Source organism: Tripterygium wilfordii, chromosome 15 (genome assembly GCF_013401445.1).
Source record: "Tripterygium wilfordii isolate XIE 37 chromosome 15, ASM1340144v1, whole genome shotgun sequence".
Lineage (NCBI taxonomy): Eukaryota > Viridiplantae > Streptophyta > Magnoliopsida > Celastrales > Celastraceae > Tripterygium > Tripterygium wilfordii.
In genome coordinates this window covers 5,284,806-5,300,475 of record NC_052246.1, presented here as the reverse complement: position 1 = coordinate 5,300,475, position 15,670 = coordinate 5,284,806, and the positions used below count along the sequence as shown (strand labels likewise).

The 15,670-nt window shown below is 36.6% G+C and overlaps 3 protein-coding genes across 3 annotated transcripts; 1 reads left to right on the top strand and 2 right to left on the bottom strand.

Moving 5' to 3' along the window:
* Positions 1-755: 755 nt before the first annotated feature.
* On the bottom strand, positions 756-1,292 carry LOC119979784. The gene has a single exon (XM_038822418.1). It carries the CDS (start codon positions 1,290-1,292, stop codon positions 756-758), a length of 537 nt encoding a protein of 178 aa, XP_038678346.1.
* Positions 1,293-6,193: 4,901 nt separating this feature from the next.
* On the top strand, positions 6,194-8,859 carry LOC119979980 (non-specific phospholipase C3-like). Its single transcript, XM_038822610.1, is given in 5 exon segments — positions 6,194-6,495; positions 6,497-6,829; positions 7,576-7,985; positions 8,088-8,258; positions 8,352-8,859. Coding segments are annotated over 5 exon segments (1,551 nt in total). The 3' UTR covers positions 8,687-8,859.
* Positions 8,860-12,351: 3,492 nt separating this feature from the next.
* Positions 12,352-15,644, bottom strand: LOC120016651 (RING-H2 finger protein ATL52-like). The gene is made up of 2 exons (XM_038869520.1): positions 12,822-15,644; positions 12,352-12,451 (listed from the first exon to the last, which is right to left on the bottom strand). The coding sequence occupies exons 1-2, from the start codon at positions 13,786-13,788 to the stop codon at positions 12,423-12,425; spliced, it is 996 nt and encodes a 331-aa protein (XP_038725448.1). The 5' UTR covers positions 13,789-15,644; the 3' UTR covers positions 12,352-12,422.
* Positions 15,645-15,670: the final 26 nt, after the last annotated feature.

Genomic DNA, 15,670 nt, shown 5'->3' with positions numbered 1-15,670 from the left:
CCCCCTCTTGTGTACGTTTAGGTCCATCAACTTGTCTTTGAATGGTTTTTGATATTCCAAAAATCAATCCCTTATTCATCCCTACAGACTCTACTTCCTGGAATGTGGAAAGTACTTCTGTCAGTGATAAACCTATAATAAGAACATCAAAGCGCAAATTTTTATGTCGATTTTCACCAGTAGGCAGGAATAGCACTAGCATTCATCGTAAAAAATTTCGAGGAGGAAAATGTATGTTCAACCATGGAAATCTAGCCTCATTCAGAGCATACTAATCCAAAAACTCGTGCTCTTTTCTCGATAACTAAAGTTAATCCCCATTACATTGCGAAAATATGCTGGAAGAACCTGTTTAATTCCCTAGCTAGCTTCTGCATAATTGATAAAGAAAGATGTCAAAGAGTAAAATTTGATTTCACACAAGAGAGGTATGCCATCTTCTCATTTCTGAATGTCATATACCACATGCATAGTTCTTGCATTTGATTTGGAAATGTGTACAAACTTACTGTAACGCTATCCATCTCGCGACTTCTCTGCTAATCTCGCATCACTTTGCAGTAGTTGCTTCAAATCATGTACCAGATTGTGTAAGCATTAGAACACCCCAATATATTATTTTGGCATACATATAGGCCATTCTTCACCAACATTTGCTTCTTCTTTCTCCGTGTTTGTCTCAGCTGGTGGAATCATATCAATGTAGAATGGCCAAAGAAAACAAGAACCGGCTTCAGAATTCACGTTCGGACACATTAGGAAGATGAGACTCCAAGAGTTAATGGCATTTCGCTTTCCCTAGAAGCAACTAAATCCGATTTCTCATCTAATGTTACTCTACCTTCATGTTGCCTGCCTGAATTATTTTCTTCCAAGTCGTCTTCATCATCTTCATCACCACCACCAACATTGTTTACCTTGTCACCGGTCCCCAACACGACGACAGCCCCAAAATGCACATGACGTTTACCATCAGGAGAAGAGATTGGGGACTCAACAGATAATCGTTCATTCGTCGTCCTGGTTGTAGTAGATGGAGCTGCAGATCTATGCATGTTGCTGCGCTCTTGAGATTGCACATTTTTGGGGGCACAACATCTGTATATATACATCAAGAACCAAAATGCCCATGGAATGGCTACAAGAACGATTCCTGCTATTGGATACCAAGATTTGGATTCTGCGACGGGGAGGAAAATGTAGAGACCAAGAAAAATTCCACCAGCAACAATGCAAACAAAGATAAAGCCTGTGATGATATATATTCTAATGTCTCCTCTCTTCTCCTCCATTAGAGCTTCTTTAGGTGAAAAGATTTTAGAAGAGGAGTTGATGGTGAGGGGGTGGATGGGGGATTCTGGTTCAACCCATCAATGTAGAAAACTTCAAAACAGGACACAAATAAAGAGCATCGAAAGCGGGAAGTTTGTTAGTTATTGTCTGTGTGATGACATGTAGGATAACCAGAAGGAGGGTAACAGGGGATACTAAAAAGGAATGGGAAATGCAGTGCACATTCTACAGACAACCATGCATTTGATTCTTCTACTTTTCACTGGTCTTAAAGGAAATGCAGTGCACATAATCATCTCTATGGCCAACAAAAATCTTGTTGTCGATCATCACAGACGAGGAGAATACATTCCCTTGGAGCTCGAGTCTTGCAAATTCATACACCATAATGTTATAAGGCAAGTGCTTGGACCCAACTACAAGTCCTGACTTTTGAGTTTTGAGAAAGAATGAGTCACCCATTCACTTGTCCTGTAAACCCAATTGTAGGCCCATGTAATGTGGGTTCCCCGGAAGTCCAAAATCCAACACTTGGACGCATGCTATTAGAGCTGGAACATACACAAACCAATTTGCAAAGGTTGTGAGTAATTTCTTTATCTATCTGGCATGCGGGGTGAATCGGAAGTCCAAAATCCAACACTTGGACACATGCTATTAGAATTGGAACATACACAAACCAATCTGCAAAGGTTGACGGAGAAAATATGACATTTTATGTTTTTAGAATTTTGGTTTGAGTAGTTTCTTTATATATCTGGCATGCGGGGTGAATCGAAAACCAGCTGCAAGTGCTCTTCAGCATATGCAGATGCAGCCATTGGATCTCCACCATTGTACTCACAGATAATATTACCATTTTCCTGGAGTAAACTTCAACATCTATTAAAAAGCGAAAAAAAAATAAACTACACGAGAATTAACTGAATTTTTTCGGACATTTCCGTACAGTTTTCTTGCAAAAATCTCAGAGTATATGGTACGTAGATGATAGACAAGGTAGTCATGTTTGATCATAATCGCGTACCGAGCACTGAGCTTTTAATCGCTGAACTTGATTTTTTTTCTCTCCTTTGAATGAAATAAATTTTATTTTAATGAAGAATCATTTATACAATGGGTTAAGGCACCACTGCAAAAGACACATTTATGCTGATAAAGCAGAAGTAAAGATTCTAAAATAAAATAGAGAAGAAAATGAATTTACTAGACATATTTTTGGAATCCATACAAGAGTCGCACATCGAAAAAATGTGGAGATGTTGAAGGGCTTATAAGACAAGTGTTTGGACCCAACTACCAAGTCATAACTTTTGAAAAAGAATGGGTCACCCATCCACTCTTGTAATCCCAATTCTAGGCCCATGTAATGTGGGTTCCCCAAGGTCCAAAATGTCAACATGGTATCAGAGCAGGGTTAATGGGGGGTATGGTGAGAGGCCCAAAGTTGTCCATATTATGAAGGGTTCAATATGACCCGTATGGTGTAGACCCAACATGGCCGCATGGCGAAGGGTCCAATGAGAGGCTTGATATTGATCGACTCTTGTGTGAGGGAGGAGTGTTGGTACCCACACAAGAGTCCCACATTAGAAAAATGTGAAGATGTTGAGTGGCCTATAAGGCAAGTGTTTGGACCCAACTCACAAGTCATGGTTTTCGAGAAAGAATGAGCCACCCATCCACTTGTCTTGTAAGCCCAATTCTAGGCCCATGTAATATGGGTTCCCCCAAGGTCCAATATGTCAACACATATCATAAGACTCATAGGAAAACTTTTAAGAGAAAGAACCCAAAAGACCTCAACGAAAGCAGGATACCTAAAGCTTTCTCCCAAGGACATACTAATTAAAGTATCTTCAATCCAAAGGTGAATTAACTATAGCACATGCAAGGTTCATATCTCATCCAAATAGGTATAAACTGTGCTGATCAATGTCCAAAAACCTGAATATGATCAAACTACAGACATGGGGTTTGACGAGATTGCATTGCAAGAAGTAGATAATGCATAAGGCCATTTCAGAATGTGTCTTATGAAAGATCTCAATATAGATTATAAGTGGGCGTGTTGGACTTTCAATTTGGGCTCAATGACACCCAAGGTTTTGTGGTGTAGAGACTCTCCATACAATGGGTCATTGGGCCAAATCACCAACCGCGTGCGCCGCTGCCACCATCCGTCCGATCAGGTGGGTTGGGCTCGGCACGAGTCTAGGTTCTGACTTTGAGATTTTCCTCTACTATAAATACCCCTTGGTGCAAGACTTCTAAATCACACAGAAAACTCTCTCAAATTTTCATTTTTCATTTGTTCTTGAGTGCTGTCAGTTAGACAGATGTTTGTTCCACGTAGTACTGCGATGTTCAGGTTAAGCTGTTATATCTTGGGAGGTGAAGCTCGGTAATCTGCAAAGCATCCAATACCATAATACCCATCAATATTTAATGATACTTCAAATATACTCACTCGTTACTATCTGCCTGTTTGGCACAGCGGAAGCTGAAAACGGCTCCGCAGCAGAAGTGGAGCGGATCCGCTAGCGGAGCAGTTTCCAGCTTCTGCTGTGCCAAACAGCACAGAGGAACTAGCGGACCAATGACATATTGGGAGGTTATAAAGCGGTTTCCGCTGTCATTTATTTTTTCTTTTACAAAAAGTAAACGTGGGGCCCACACTGGAACCACTGTTTGTACTTAAATCATATTTTTTAATGCTAACGAGGGGCCATACTGGCCCCACTGTTTGTAAGAAAATTTTAATTAAAATATACTTAAATTAGTAATACATTTAATAATTACAATATATTTTATAAATTAAAATATTTAAATTTTATACTTAACATTAATTTTATTTATTAAATTAAATGTAAGATTAATCAAAATAAAAAATTATTATAAAATCATTATATTTATTATTTAATAAAATAATTATTTCATTAGTTTCATTAATAAAAATAATTATGCTTAAAAAAATTTTAATAAAAATTATATTTATTAGATTAAATTTAATATAAAAATTATAAAATCTAATATTATAATACTTTAATTCAACAACATTTCCACTAACACCAATTTTTAGTTCACCAAACAGCTCACAACATTTTCCACAGCTTTAAGTTCAGCTTTTTTTTACAACATTTCCGTTAGTATTGAAAATCAATATTTCCACTCTACCAAACAGAGTCTATCTTAAGTTTTATGATTTTAAATATACCCACCCTTATATGTAGTTCATTTAACTTTTTAAATATGTAAATTTTCTTTAAATATGTCAACTCTTTTTTAGTATTAACATGTCCCTTAATTGAAAATCAATTAAAATGTAGAACTATTAACTAATTAATTGCTTTTGTTTTATGTAAAATGCATGATGTCCATGTATATAATTTGCCACAACATTTTCATGAATAGCATAAATGCTACCAGTAAGAATTGAACCAAATAGTCACAACATTTTAGATATCGTGTGTATATATATATATTGATAACCGAAAATGATACCATACAAAATTGGCCATTGGACATCGATATGGACTTAAACTCGGATTTTCAGACTTGCGTGCATAGAAATTTTCAACATGACGAAATTGTAAGTTGGGCCGAAGCCTAGTGTTGCCAAAAATAGCATACATGCCGAGTTCATGTCAATACCCTTGATGTCTACACCAGACTTAACAAAAGCATCTATCCTGGTTCAGATATACGCTACTTGTGGCCGACTAGGTCTATTAGTTTTATATAGATTGAATTAGGTGATCATAGAAATTTTTTTCGTATAACAAAAAAAAGACATTCTTATTGAGTTTTGTATAAGTACTTTTATTTTTAAATCCTAAAATATTTAGGATCAAAGTTGATTAAACAATCATAAACTCTAAATCCTAAAATGCTAAATTTTTTTTAAAAAGTCTAAAATCCTAAAACCTAAACTTTTTTTATAATGTGAAACTCACTCAGCTGTCCATCGAACAACTGACTAATAAACACTAAACCACATAGAAGACCTCACAACCACCATGAACTAGTTGAGACTGAGACCCTCATTTAGAACAACATTTAAATTGTAGGCATCAATTTAATTACCACAAGGATACTGCTTTGATCTTTTTACATCATTTTAGATATTATATGCTAGCATCTAAAAAACATTGTAAAATCAACATATATGTTTTTTTTTTGGAAATCAACATATATGTTACTTTTCAAATGTTGTAGCAAAAGAAGCTTTCATATAGTATTTTTTAAAATCATCATATATGTTATTTTTCAAATACATCAAAGGAGCCACTAATTAATAAATAAATAGCGAATTATTCTCATAGAGTCACCCCATGATCCTCAAAGGGCAAGTCTTGGACACCCCTATAAAAATATCAACTTTGATTACGTTATCTTTTCAAGGGGGAAAAAAAAAAGAAGGTTTGTTTCAGTTATTATGGACTAAGATTTAAATTGGCATATAGAATAATAATAATACAACTCACGAAATGATGATGATGCATCATTTCTCATTTAAATTTTAGTAAGCTTTGTAAACATGTTTAAAACATTATATTTAAAAAAAATATACATTTTGTAACCAATTTTTCGGTGTAATTAGGTGTCGTCCGGGAGTGTCTGACAATAGCCTTCTTTATGTTTGCGTTTTTCAGTTTTCTTACCTTTTTTTTAGTTCTCTTGGTTCTACTCCATCTTTATGGTGGCCCGAGTGTCTACGAGTCTCATTTACCTAATTTATTGGATAACTTAATGCAATCAAGTTTATCACCTTTAAAAAAAATTTATTATCAATTCTTTTTTTTTTTTTGTGGGCCTCTCAGTTCTTTATATAAGCAAGCAATTTGCTCATGCAAGTCCACACCAGAAACCCATCAAAAGAAGTCCAAAAACAGCAACAATGAAAGCCCATAACTCCACCAGCGCCAACATTTCTCCAATCAAAACCGTCGTCGTTTTGGTACAAGAAAATCGCTCCTTCGATCATATGCTAGGCTGGTTTAAGTCCCTCAACCCGGAAATCAACGGCGTCACAGGCTCCGAATCAAACCCGCTCTCAACCTCCGACACCGACCCGAATTCATCCCGGATCCAATTCACTGACGAAGCCCAATACGTTGACCCGGACCCAGGACACATGATTGAGGACATGTTTGAACAAATATTCGGCGAGCCTTGGTCCGACTCCACTCGCAAATATGATTCCGAAAATGGAGGGATTCGCGCAGAATGCGGAGAGAGTGCAGGAAGGCCTTGCAAAGTCAGTGATGAGTGGGTTCGCGCCGGAGTCTTTACCCGTTTACAAGGAGTTGGTAACGAATTTCGCTGTGTGTGACCGGTGGTTCGCGTCGGTGCCAGGGCCGACGCAGCCGAATAGGTTGTTTGTCCATTCAGCGACGTCGAATGGGGCGACGAGTAACGATACGAAGCAGCTTGTCCAAGGGTACCCGCAGAAGACCATATTTGAATCGCTTGATGAGGCCGGGTTTAGCTTTGGGATTTACTATCAGTACCCTCCGTCGACACTTTTCTATAGGTACTAACTCTTTTTTTTTTTTTTTGAGTTTTAAATAATAATTTTGTTAGCATAATTACTGTTCTAAGAATTAAAAATAATAATAATGATTTTGAAGAATTAAAAATGTGATGATAAACATTTTTTCCTCGAAAATCTACTAAAAATTAAGAAAGGGACCATTTAATTTTGAACTTAGAAGAAAGAAAACAAGTTTTCCACGTGAGATAAGTTGGATCAAAACTCGCATGGCCACATGAGTTATGTGATAGTACCTGGCATGGTAACCCTACTTGATTAACATTTAACAATAATTGCACCTTCTTCTTTTTTCATGCATGTATATGATCATTAAAGGTGGGTGATTAAGTAAATGCATGATGAGTAATGATTAATGATTGTTCATATTATATAATATATATATATATGAAGAATTTTGCGCACACTCACAAGCTATATTAACTAACGTATTTATTAAGTAAAATGCGCAAGTTATTAAGTTGCAGACGTTCTTGAAAATTTGTGATTATATATATATATATTTGAAAAGAAAGAAGAGGAAAAACTATTACTATATTACAAAAACAATCATGGATTATACCTAATCATATGAGGGACTTTCAATGGCAAGCCTAAAGTCTTCCAACTCTTAATAAGCATGACATATATATATGTAGTGTAGGTTAAAAATGCTCATAGTTTCACTTTCACGATGACCATTTTCTAATATGTTGATTGATGAATTTCTTCTTTCACGATGCAAACAGGAATCTTAGAAAACTGAAATACTTGAAGAGCTTCAGCCAATTCGATCTAAACTTCAAGAATCACTGCAAGGAGGGGAGGCTACCAAACTATGTGGTTATTGAGCAAAGATATTACAATCTGCGCACGGTGCCTGCCAACGACGATCACCCAACCCACGACGTCTCTGAAGGTCAAGAATTTATCAAGGAAGTCTACGAAGCTCTACGATCAAGCCCTCAGTGGAATGAGATGTTATTTCTAATCATATATGATGAACATGGTGGATATTATGATCATGTTCCAACTCCTGTATCCGGTGTCCCTAGTCCTGATGGTCTTGTTGGTCCTGAACCATATAACTTCAAGTTTGATCGTCTTGGCGTCAGGATTCCTGCCATTTTGATTTCTCCATGGATTGAACCTGGAACAGGTATATAATACATTAACTAGTATATATGTTCTTAGCTAGTTTGATTGAATTAGTTTTTGCTGCAATGCGTGATTTAACGATGATCAATCATGTGTCGAACAGTGTTACATGGCCCTTCAGGACCACAACCCACATCAGAATTCGAGCATTCTTCGATACCAGCAACTGTCAAAAAGATTTTCAATCTAAAAGAGTTCCTAACGAAACGGGACGAATGGGCAGGCACTTTCGACTGTGTCCTAAATAGAAAGACCCCAAGAATAGATTGCCCAGGTAATTAAACATACCACTGATTCCAGAAAGATGCTTTGTTGATGTATTTAATTAATTTTTTAGCATTCATATATAGCATTGTGGATGATCTAGTTACATTATCTGAGCTTGTGAGATTGCGTACGTGTGGAGTGCTAGAAGTGAAAGAAGATGAAAAACTAAGTGAATTTCAGCAAGAACTAGTTCAATTGGCAGCGACGTTGAACGGGGATCATCAGAAGCATACCTATCCTCAACAACTTGTTGACTGCATGACAGTTGCGGATGCTGCTAAATACGTCAAGGAAGCCTTCAATAAATTTTGCAAGGAATGCGAGAAAGCCAGTGAAAATGGAGCTGATGAAAATGAGATTATTCGTTGTTCAATATCAAAAACATCCAAATCTTTAGCAGATATGATAGTTTCGTGCATAGTTTGCGGCGATTGATCGATCGGTCCCCTACTATTCACGTCTATTAGACCTCTCATCAAATGATTTGGTTGGGGTTTGCTATATGTCTGTGTGTTTTTCTGTTGATTATTCCTCAAATATTTGTGTTCGTTGTGTAAGTTTGTCTACTAATGACTATCAAGCTGGTAAGTTGCTGCTATGGTTGCTTCGTTTTGTCACATGTACAAGAAAAAATCTTTTTGCACAAAAGTTTTGGATGTTCTCCAGGACGGTGGTGGATTGGGCTCCAAAAACAATCTCAGCTTTATCTTCTCCACTTTCTCTAGCTCTCTCGCATTTCTCACAGAACTCTTTGAATGCATTCTCGACATATTTAGCTGCATTTCTCACAGAACTCTTTGTGATATTAAAACAGTTTCAATGATGAGCTTGACCGCCTGAATTGAAGGTGTTGAAGTTCGAGTCCTAAGAGTATTAATTAGGGTTGAGATCATGTGGGTGAGCTCAACCTCGGACATCATAGGAGTCCGTTTGGGAGTTTGTTTCCGACCATCAATCGCCAACAAAAGCCACTCATTTCGTCCAAATAACGCCACAAACTAGCGCAACCATCCTGAGAAATGATGTATGATCCGGACATTGTAGGCCACACCGCCACACTCCACCACAGAATGATTGCCCAGACCTAATTCTACTTGTTCCACCCCTCCATTGGTCAAAGCCAAGAAAAGAAAATCAAGAAATGAAAAGTAATTAGGAAGATGAAGTATGCATACTAGTTTCATTGTATCATTTTAGTAGTTTTTTGGTGTTGGTGGTACTATAGTGATACATCTCTACAAAAAACGAACCAGAGTCCAGCTCTGCAAAAAAACAAAGCACAACCCAGATTGAACAACGAAGCATAGTCTAGATCTGTCAAAAACGAAGCAGAGCAACTCGACGCAGTCCAGATTGAGCAACGACGAAGAAGGCAATGAAGAGAGGAGAAACTCGGCCAAAAACGGAGAAGAAGGCAACGAAGAACAAATTCAGATCGAGAACCAGAAGAAGAAGAAGGAGAGAAAGAAGGAGAGAAAGAGAGGACACACTAGAGTTGGATAATTGGAGGGAGAAGAAGAAGAAGAAGAAGAATAAAGAGGGTATTGTAGGTATAAACTAAAAAATATCTTAAGCCAGATGACCAAATTACCCTTAAATTGCACTTTTTTACAATTTTAAAAATGTTCATGACTTTTTTACAATTAAGTTGTCTAAAGTGTTTTTACTGTCAATTGTCCGTATTAAAAAAGCCAATACCCAATAAATCACAGAAATCCAAAATATGATTGCAACTTGGGCTTTTAGCGATCCATATATATGTCAGCGCTTGAAAGGCCCATTATACAGCCCACTAAAAATAGCCCAAGATAGCCACACTACACTAGAAATGCAAACTCATCTTTGGGCCTAGAATAGCCCATCATGCTGTTTAATATCAAATTATCAGTCACTGGTCATTTGGTCAATATAATTATTTAATTATTCCAATTCTTCTTTTTTTTTTTAGTATGGTGGTTGTTTTGAAATGAGGAGGAGGATTCGAACTCTGATATTCGGATAATACACATCATCCTTATCACTTCATTAATTGCTCGGGTGTGTAGTATAGTGGTTGTTAATTAATACTACTGAATTTATAATGCATATACTTATGAATCTAAGAATCTTAGATGATGGTAGGATCATATTAAAACAAATCTAATAACCAAAAAAATGATGTAATTAAGCATCAAATTAAAATAGTAGAAAATTAGTAAATGATAAATTAATGACTTTTCATACGTCATCATGAGAGCCTCTTCCACCTCTCATATTCATTACCTAACACAAAAAGCATGATTGCAATCCAAGACGAAGACCTAATTTATGTTCATATTTTATGCTTCTTTTCCACAAGTAAAATGATTTAAAAGTTTAATATGAATTAGAATTAGACCCAAGAAAATAATTAATAATAAATAAATAATATTTTTGATATTCTTTTCTTGTTAATTAGAAGTGGCAAATCAAGAGTTGTGAGTTCTGTGAAAATGACATGTAAGCATAAATAAGAAGTTTTTTTTTGAAATACCATTGAGAAATTTATTTTTCATTGAAATCGAATCTTAAACACTCATATGTCTAACCCTAACAACATAATTAAATCAAAAAATGAGTGGCAGTTTTGTATGGTTGAAGCAATCATGGAGATAGACCAAACACATTAAATAAATAAATAAACAAATCATGGTGGGAGCTACCTTTGGATTCTAATTCATCAAAGAAAGCGGTAAGCATAAAGTATAGCAAGCCTGGAATTTTGTCATGTACTCTGTTTGGTCATGAAGACTTACTATGATTTGATTACCAGTAAAATCGGACCAATTTCTCAATTGTTCGGTAACCAGTGTTCGGTTTTGTAGGCGTCTCAGACTCTCAACTGATCAAACTAGCGATCATGAGATTGTTATTCTTTCTATGCAAAGGTAGAAAATGTGGGTTTTGGGATCCCAAGATATACCTCTGGGGATACTACGGTGATCAAGTTACATTGGTAGATAGTAAGACTAGTAAGATAACTCTTATATTTAGAACCCTCTCTTTACCTAGTAGTAAATACTAAATAGTGAGAAAGTGAGAGTGATTTACCTGAGTGGAGGTCCCCTTTTATATGAATTTCAAATTACTAATTGCCTCTCTTTTTTTTTGTTGTAGATATGTTGTAGGGTGAATCCCCTAAAGATCTGTTGTAGATCTCCTTTCTGTCCGGTAATGGGTGTTCCTCGATAACCCGAGGTGTTTTGGTCACCTGGGGTTCCCGAGGCCATGCCTGTTAGAGCATACTGAAGAGTATAGATCGAGGTGACATCTGGATTGGTTGAGAAACTCCATAGCCCGATCTCCTCTTCTTCAATCTATGTGGTGACACGTGTAAACGTTCCATTAGAAAGCTACTTTTGGTATTATCATGATTTATTAATAAATGTATTTGTAACAAGTGCTTTCACGGCATTGGTTGTCTTTTTAACATATCATATAATATAAAAACAATTAAAGAAAAAGTAATTTGAAATTTGAAATTAATTATTTATTTAAGTGACACAATCACTATTAGTGGTTGAGTTAGTTTGGATTGAATTTTCCAGTGATATGCAATTCAAGCAGCCAAGAATCTATGCATTTAGCATTCAGTGCCCACAAGTCTAAAAACAATATCCATAACCTGATGCCTTTGAAAAATGGCAATGTGTCATGACCCATTGAGATTCCTATAATTCTATTTGTTTAAAGTTGTTTTTTTTTTTTTTAATTTTTTATGAAGGGTGTAAACCAGTACTTCATTCTATAGTAACAAACATTAAACCTAACACCACGTTAGCCGCCTAGGAATTTACAAACACTAGTGGAGGAACTACAAAACTGAAGAATAAACACTAAACTAACACCAAGCAACATCAGGCAACACCGAGATGTATTTGAATAACACTGTCTCGGGTTTAATTCGGACAGACTAAAGAAAAACAGAAAAGTAAAATAAAACACATGGATTGGATCAATATTTTTGGTTTCCCCTTCATCAAGAAAGACCATCTCCGCCATATCTAAGAGCCCTATCACTGTGCACCAAATATGTATCATTGGAATACACCAACAGAACCGATATTGTGAAGAATCCACGACAACTGGATGAGAAGAACCAGATTTCATCTCTATAAAGACGGTGTGGTAAAGAAACCTTGCGTATTCCTTATTAAAAAGAACGAAGATTGTCGACTAGACCTACAAAATAACAACAAATCCTCCACCTTAGATCCGCACTACGAGAGAAACTTGAGTAGAAAGAAAATTTGAGGAAGAAGGGGCCGCTATAGTTTTCTTTTTTCTTTTTTCTTTTTTAAGTCTAGAAGATTAATGATATGGCCATATTCAGACCCTTAGATTGAAACTGTATTTGTAGAAGATTAAAATTGCAAAGAATCTTGAGATCTGTATGAAGACACAAAAGATTCAGTGTCAAAGTTAAATGTCTCCATTCTCTATATATGGTGGTGTATCTTCTATGTTACACAAACAAGCAATCACCTTTTATACATTCTGAAAATTTTTTTTTAAAAAAATCTTGATCAATTGAGAATAGTAGAACTCCAACCTTTCTCAGACCTTGTTAACATGAATCTCCCAGTTGAAATTGATCTCTTCATTGCAACCAAATTCAATACTGAATCTCTGTTCCTCTCTAACCTTTCTAGTTGTAAACCATCATCATCTTCGTCGTCTTCGGTTAGGCGTAATATATCAGCAATGGAAACTTGAGCTTCACATAAACCAGTGTTCAATGAAACTGACCTTCTCATTGTCTGTACAGCATCTTCTCTGGTACCTTCACTTGCTGTCTTTGGAACATCAACTACACAATCTTCACAAACACCCACCTCTAAATCTTCAATCACCACAACAGAATCATTTCTGTTCTGGTACTCCAATGCTGATATCTGCACATTTCCTGCTTGTGCTTGCGCTTGTGATTGTGTCTGGTTAGAGGGAATGATATGTGCAGGAGTAATAGCGGCACGGCAGAGAGGACAGTTAGAGTGAGACTTCAACCATGTATCAATACAAGGGATGTGAAAGGCATGACTGCATTTAGGGAGCAACCTCAGGTTCTCATTTTCCTGAAACTCACTCAAGCAAACAGAACAATCTGTGCTTTCAACAAACCCATCATTCTTCATGTACTTGCATACCGTGATGGACTTTATAAGAGTCTCATCTAATCCATCTGAAATATTTGCAGGCCATGCCTCACCGTTGTTCGCTTGGTCGCGGTTTTCGCTGAATTCTACGAAACTACTGTCATGGCCTCGCCGTCTACAGTACTTTGAGATGAGTGTGAAGTAACTTACCAGAATGAAAGCACTGGCGAGGATACCGATAACCGCTATGATGAGAGGAGAGAAGTCAGCGCCGGAGTCGTCTTCTCCAAAACTAGATGGAGGAGGAGGAGGAGGGAAAATGATGTAGCACCATTGTGGGCAATATATGCTGCAAATTCCTTGAGAACAATCTCTGTATGTATCATATGGTGCCCACGGACTTTGGTTCTCAGAAGAACCCATGTTTAATCTGAATCAATCCAAACAACACTAAATCTTGCAACAAATCGTTTCCCTGTGCCTACTTTCCTCAGTATGTGCACTCTTTGGCTCAAAAAGAAAGGCAGAGGAAAAAAAAAGGTTGGTGGGTAGGCAAGAGGTTATAGAAAAAAAGAGAGGAAATTGTGGGGCTTAGATGGGAAGGGAAGCAAAGTAGAGGAGATGGGAAGTTGATGTGTCTATCTCACTTTCTCTCTTATCTTCTACTTTATTCTTTTGGGTAAGAGAATTGATTTTTTTTTTTTTTGCCTTTCTTTCATTCATTGAAGACCATAATTTGGGTTGTTTTTGGCATCAAAGTGAGCAATAAAATGCTAAAGTACAGTCCAAGCTTTCAATTTGTTGGTGAAGTGTTGGTGAGTGGCATCTGTGGAATATCTTCAACAAAAGTGTGTGAGGTAAGCCAATGGTTGAAGTCTTCAAGGAAAACCACATGGAAGCATGTGAGTTGGCTTAATCTTAGTGGGTAACAAGGTATGGGCTAAATGAGGGAGTTCAACAATGGAGTCTGCAAGTTCTTGCTTGCAATTGACTGTACCTTAGACAAAAGCTCCAACCAAGTCACAACTATGTCATACCCTTTTCCCACCCAAGATTATAAAATTTAAATTACATGCGAACATGTGGCCTAGACTCCTAGTGGTAGAGTCGTAGTAGTGTAACCTAGACGTCACATGTTCAATTCCTGAAAACAATTTCTTCCCACATGTCCCCACATATTATCTGCATACATTCCACGTACATCCCTCAATCCGTTCACTGTGGAAGTTTTACACATGGGAGTTGTTTACCGTTTTCTTATAACAAAGTGGAATAAGTACATATATAGAAGAGATACTTCAATTATGAAGCTAAATTCCATGAGTAGGTACAACATCTAATCTCTTTTCTGCTAAATACTTCTTAAAAAGATGATTTCCATCATTTCAAGAATCAGAAACATCTTATCCAGTTTTCAAGATAACCCATCTCTAACATCAACTGGTCAGATGTTTGCTATCTTGATGAGAAATAAAGGTTAATAATTATTTAATTCTTTGCAAGCAAGAGGTTATTCTAAATGATACATACGCATATCAGAAGATGGAATGTATAGATATATCAGCTATATTATTGTTGTAAGTAATAACAATATAAAACGACAGACCGCCAGAACCTTACCTCCTGGGAATGAATAGTTCACCAAGACAGAGCGTAGGTTGATAGATTAGTTGTTGACCAAAACTGTTCTATGACAACAAGAGATCAAGTTTCTATCATCCATGACAACAATGGATTACAATAAAGAATGTTGAGTAATTTAGTCAGATGATGCAATATACTAACAAACAAAAGGCAGGATAGAATTTGTCAATTTGAGCACACTTTTTCCAGGTTTGGCAACCACAACTGACAAGGTAACTCTATCTACTGCAGTAATTTAGAGTGATCCATCAGTGATCCTAATCTACCATTCCCCTGTTTTCCTCTCCTGTTCTTATTTTCTTGGCACAAATTTCTCCTTTTGCTAAACAAAGAGGGGAGAGGATCCAATTGGACATCGACTAATAGGATCATTATCTTCCAAATATCTATAAGGCCCACTATAAATCTACAAATCAGGATACTCGAATGCATTTTAAGTAAATCACAGTATTTTGGCATGCTATTCTCTGTGTGTAAAACTATTCCACATTGTAGGTCTCCAAACTCTGGCATAGGGAGTTTCCTTTTCAAGGAGAAGAGTTGGGTAAATGTATAGCTTCAAACTGATACAGTATTTTCCACAAAGACAGACATCCAATCTACAAGTACATATACTGTTATTGTATCATGACAACGCTAGCTACTTAAACTGGTACATGGA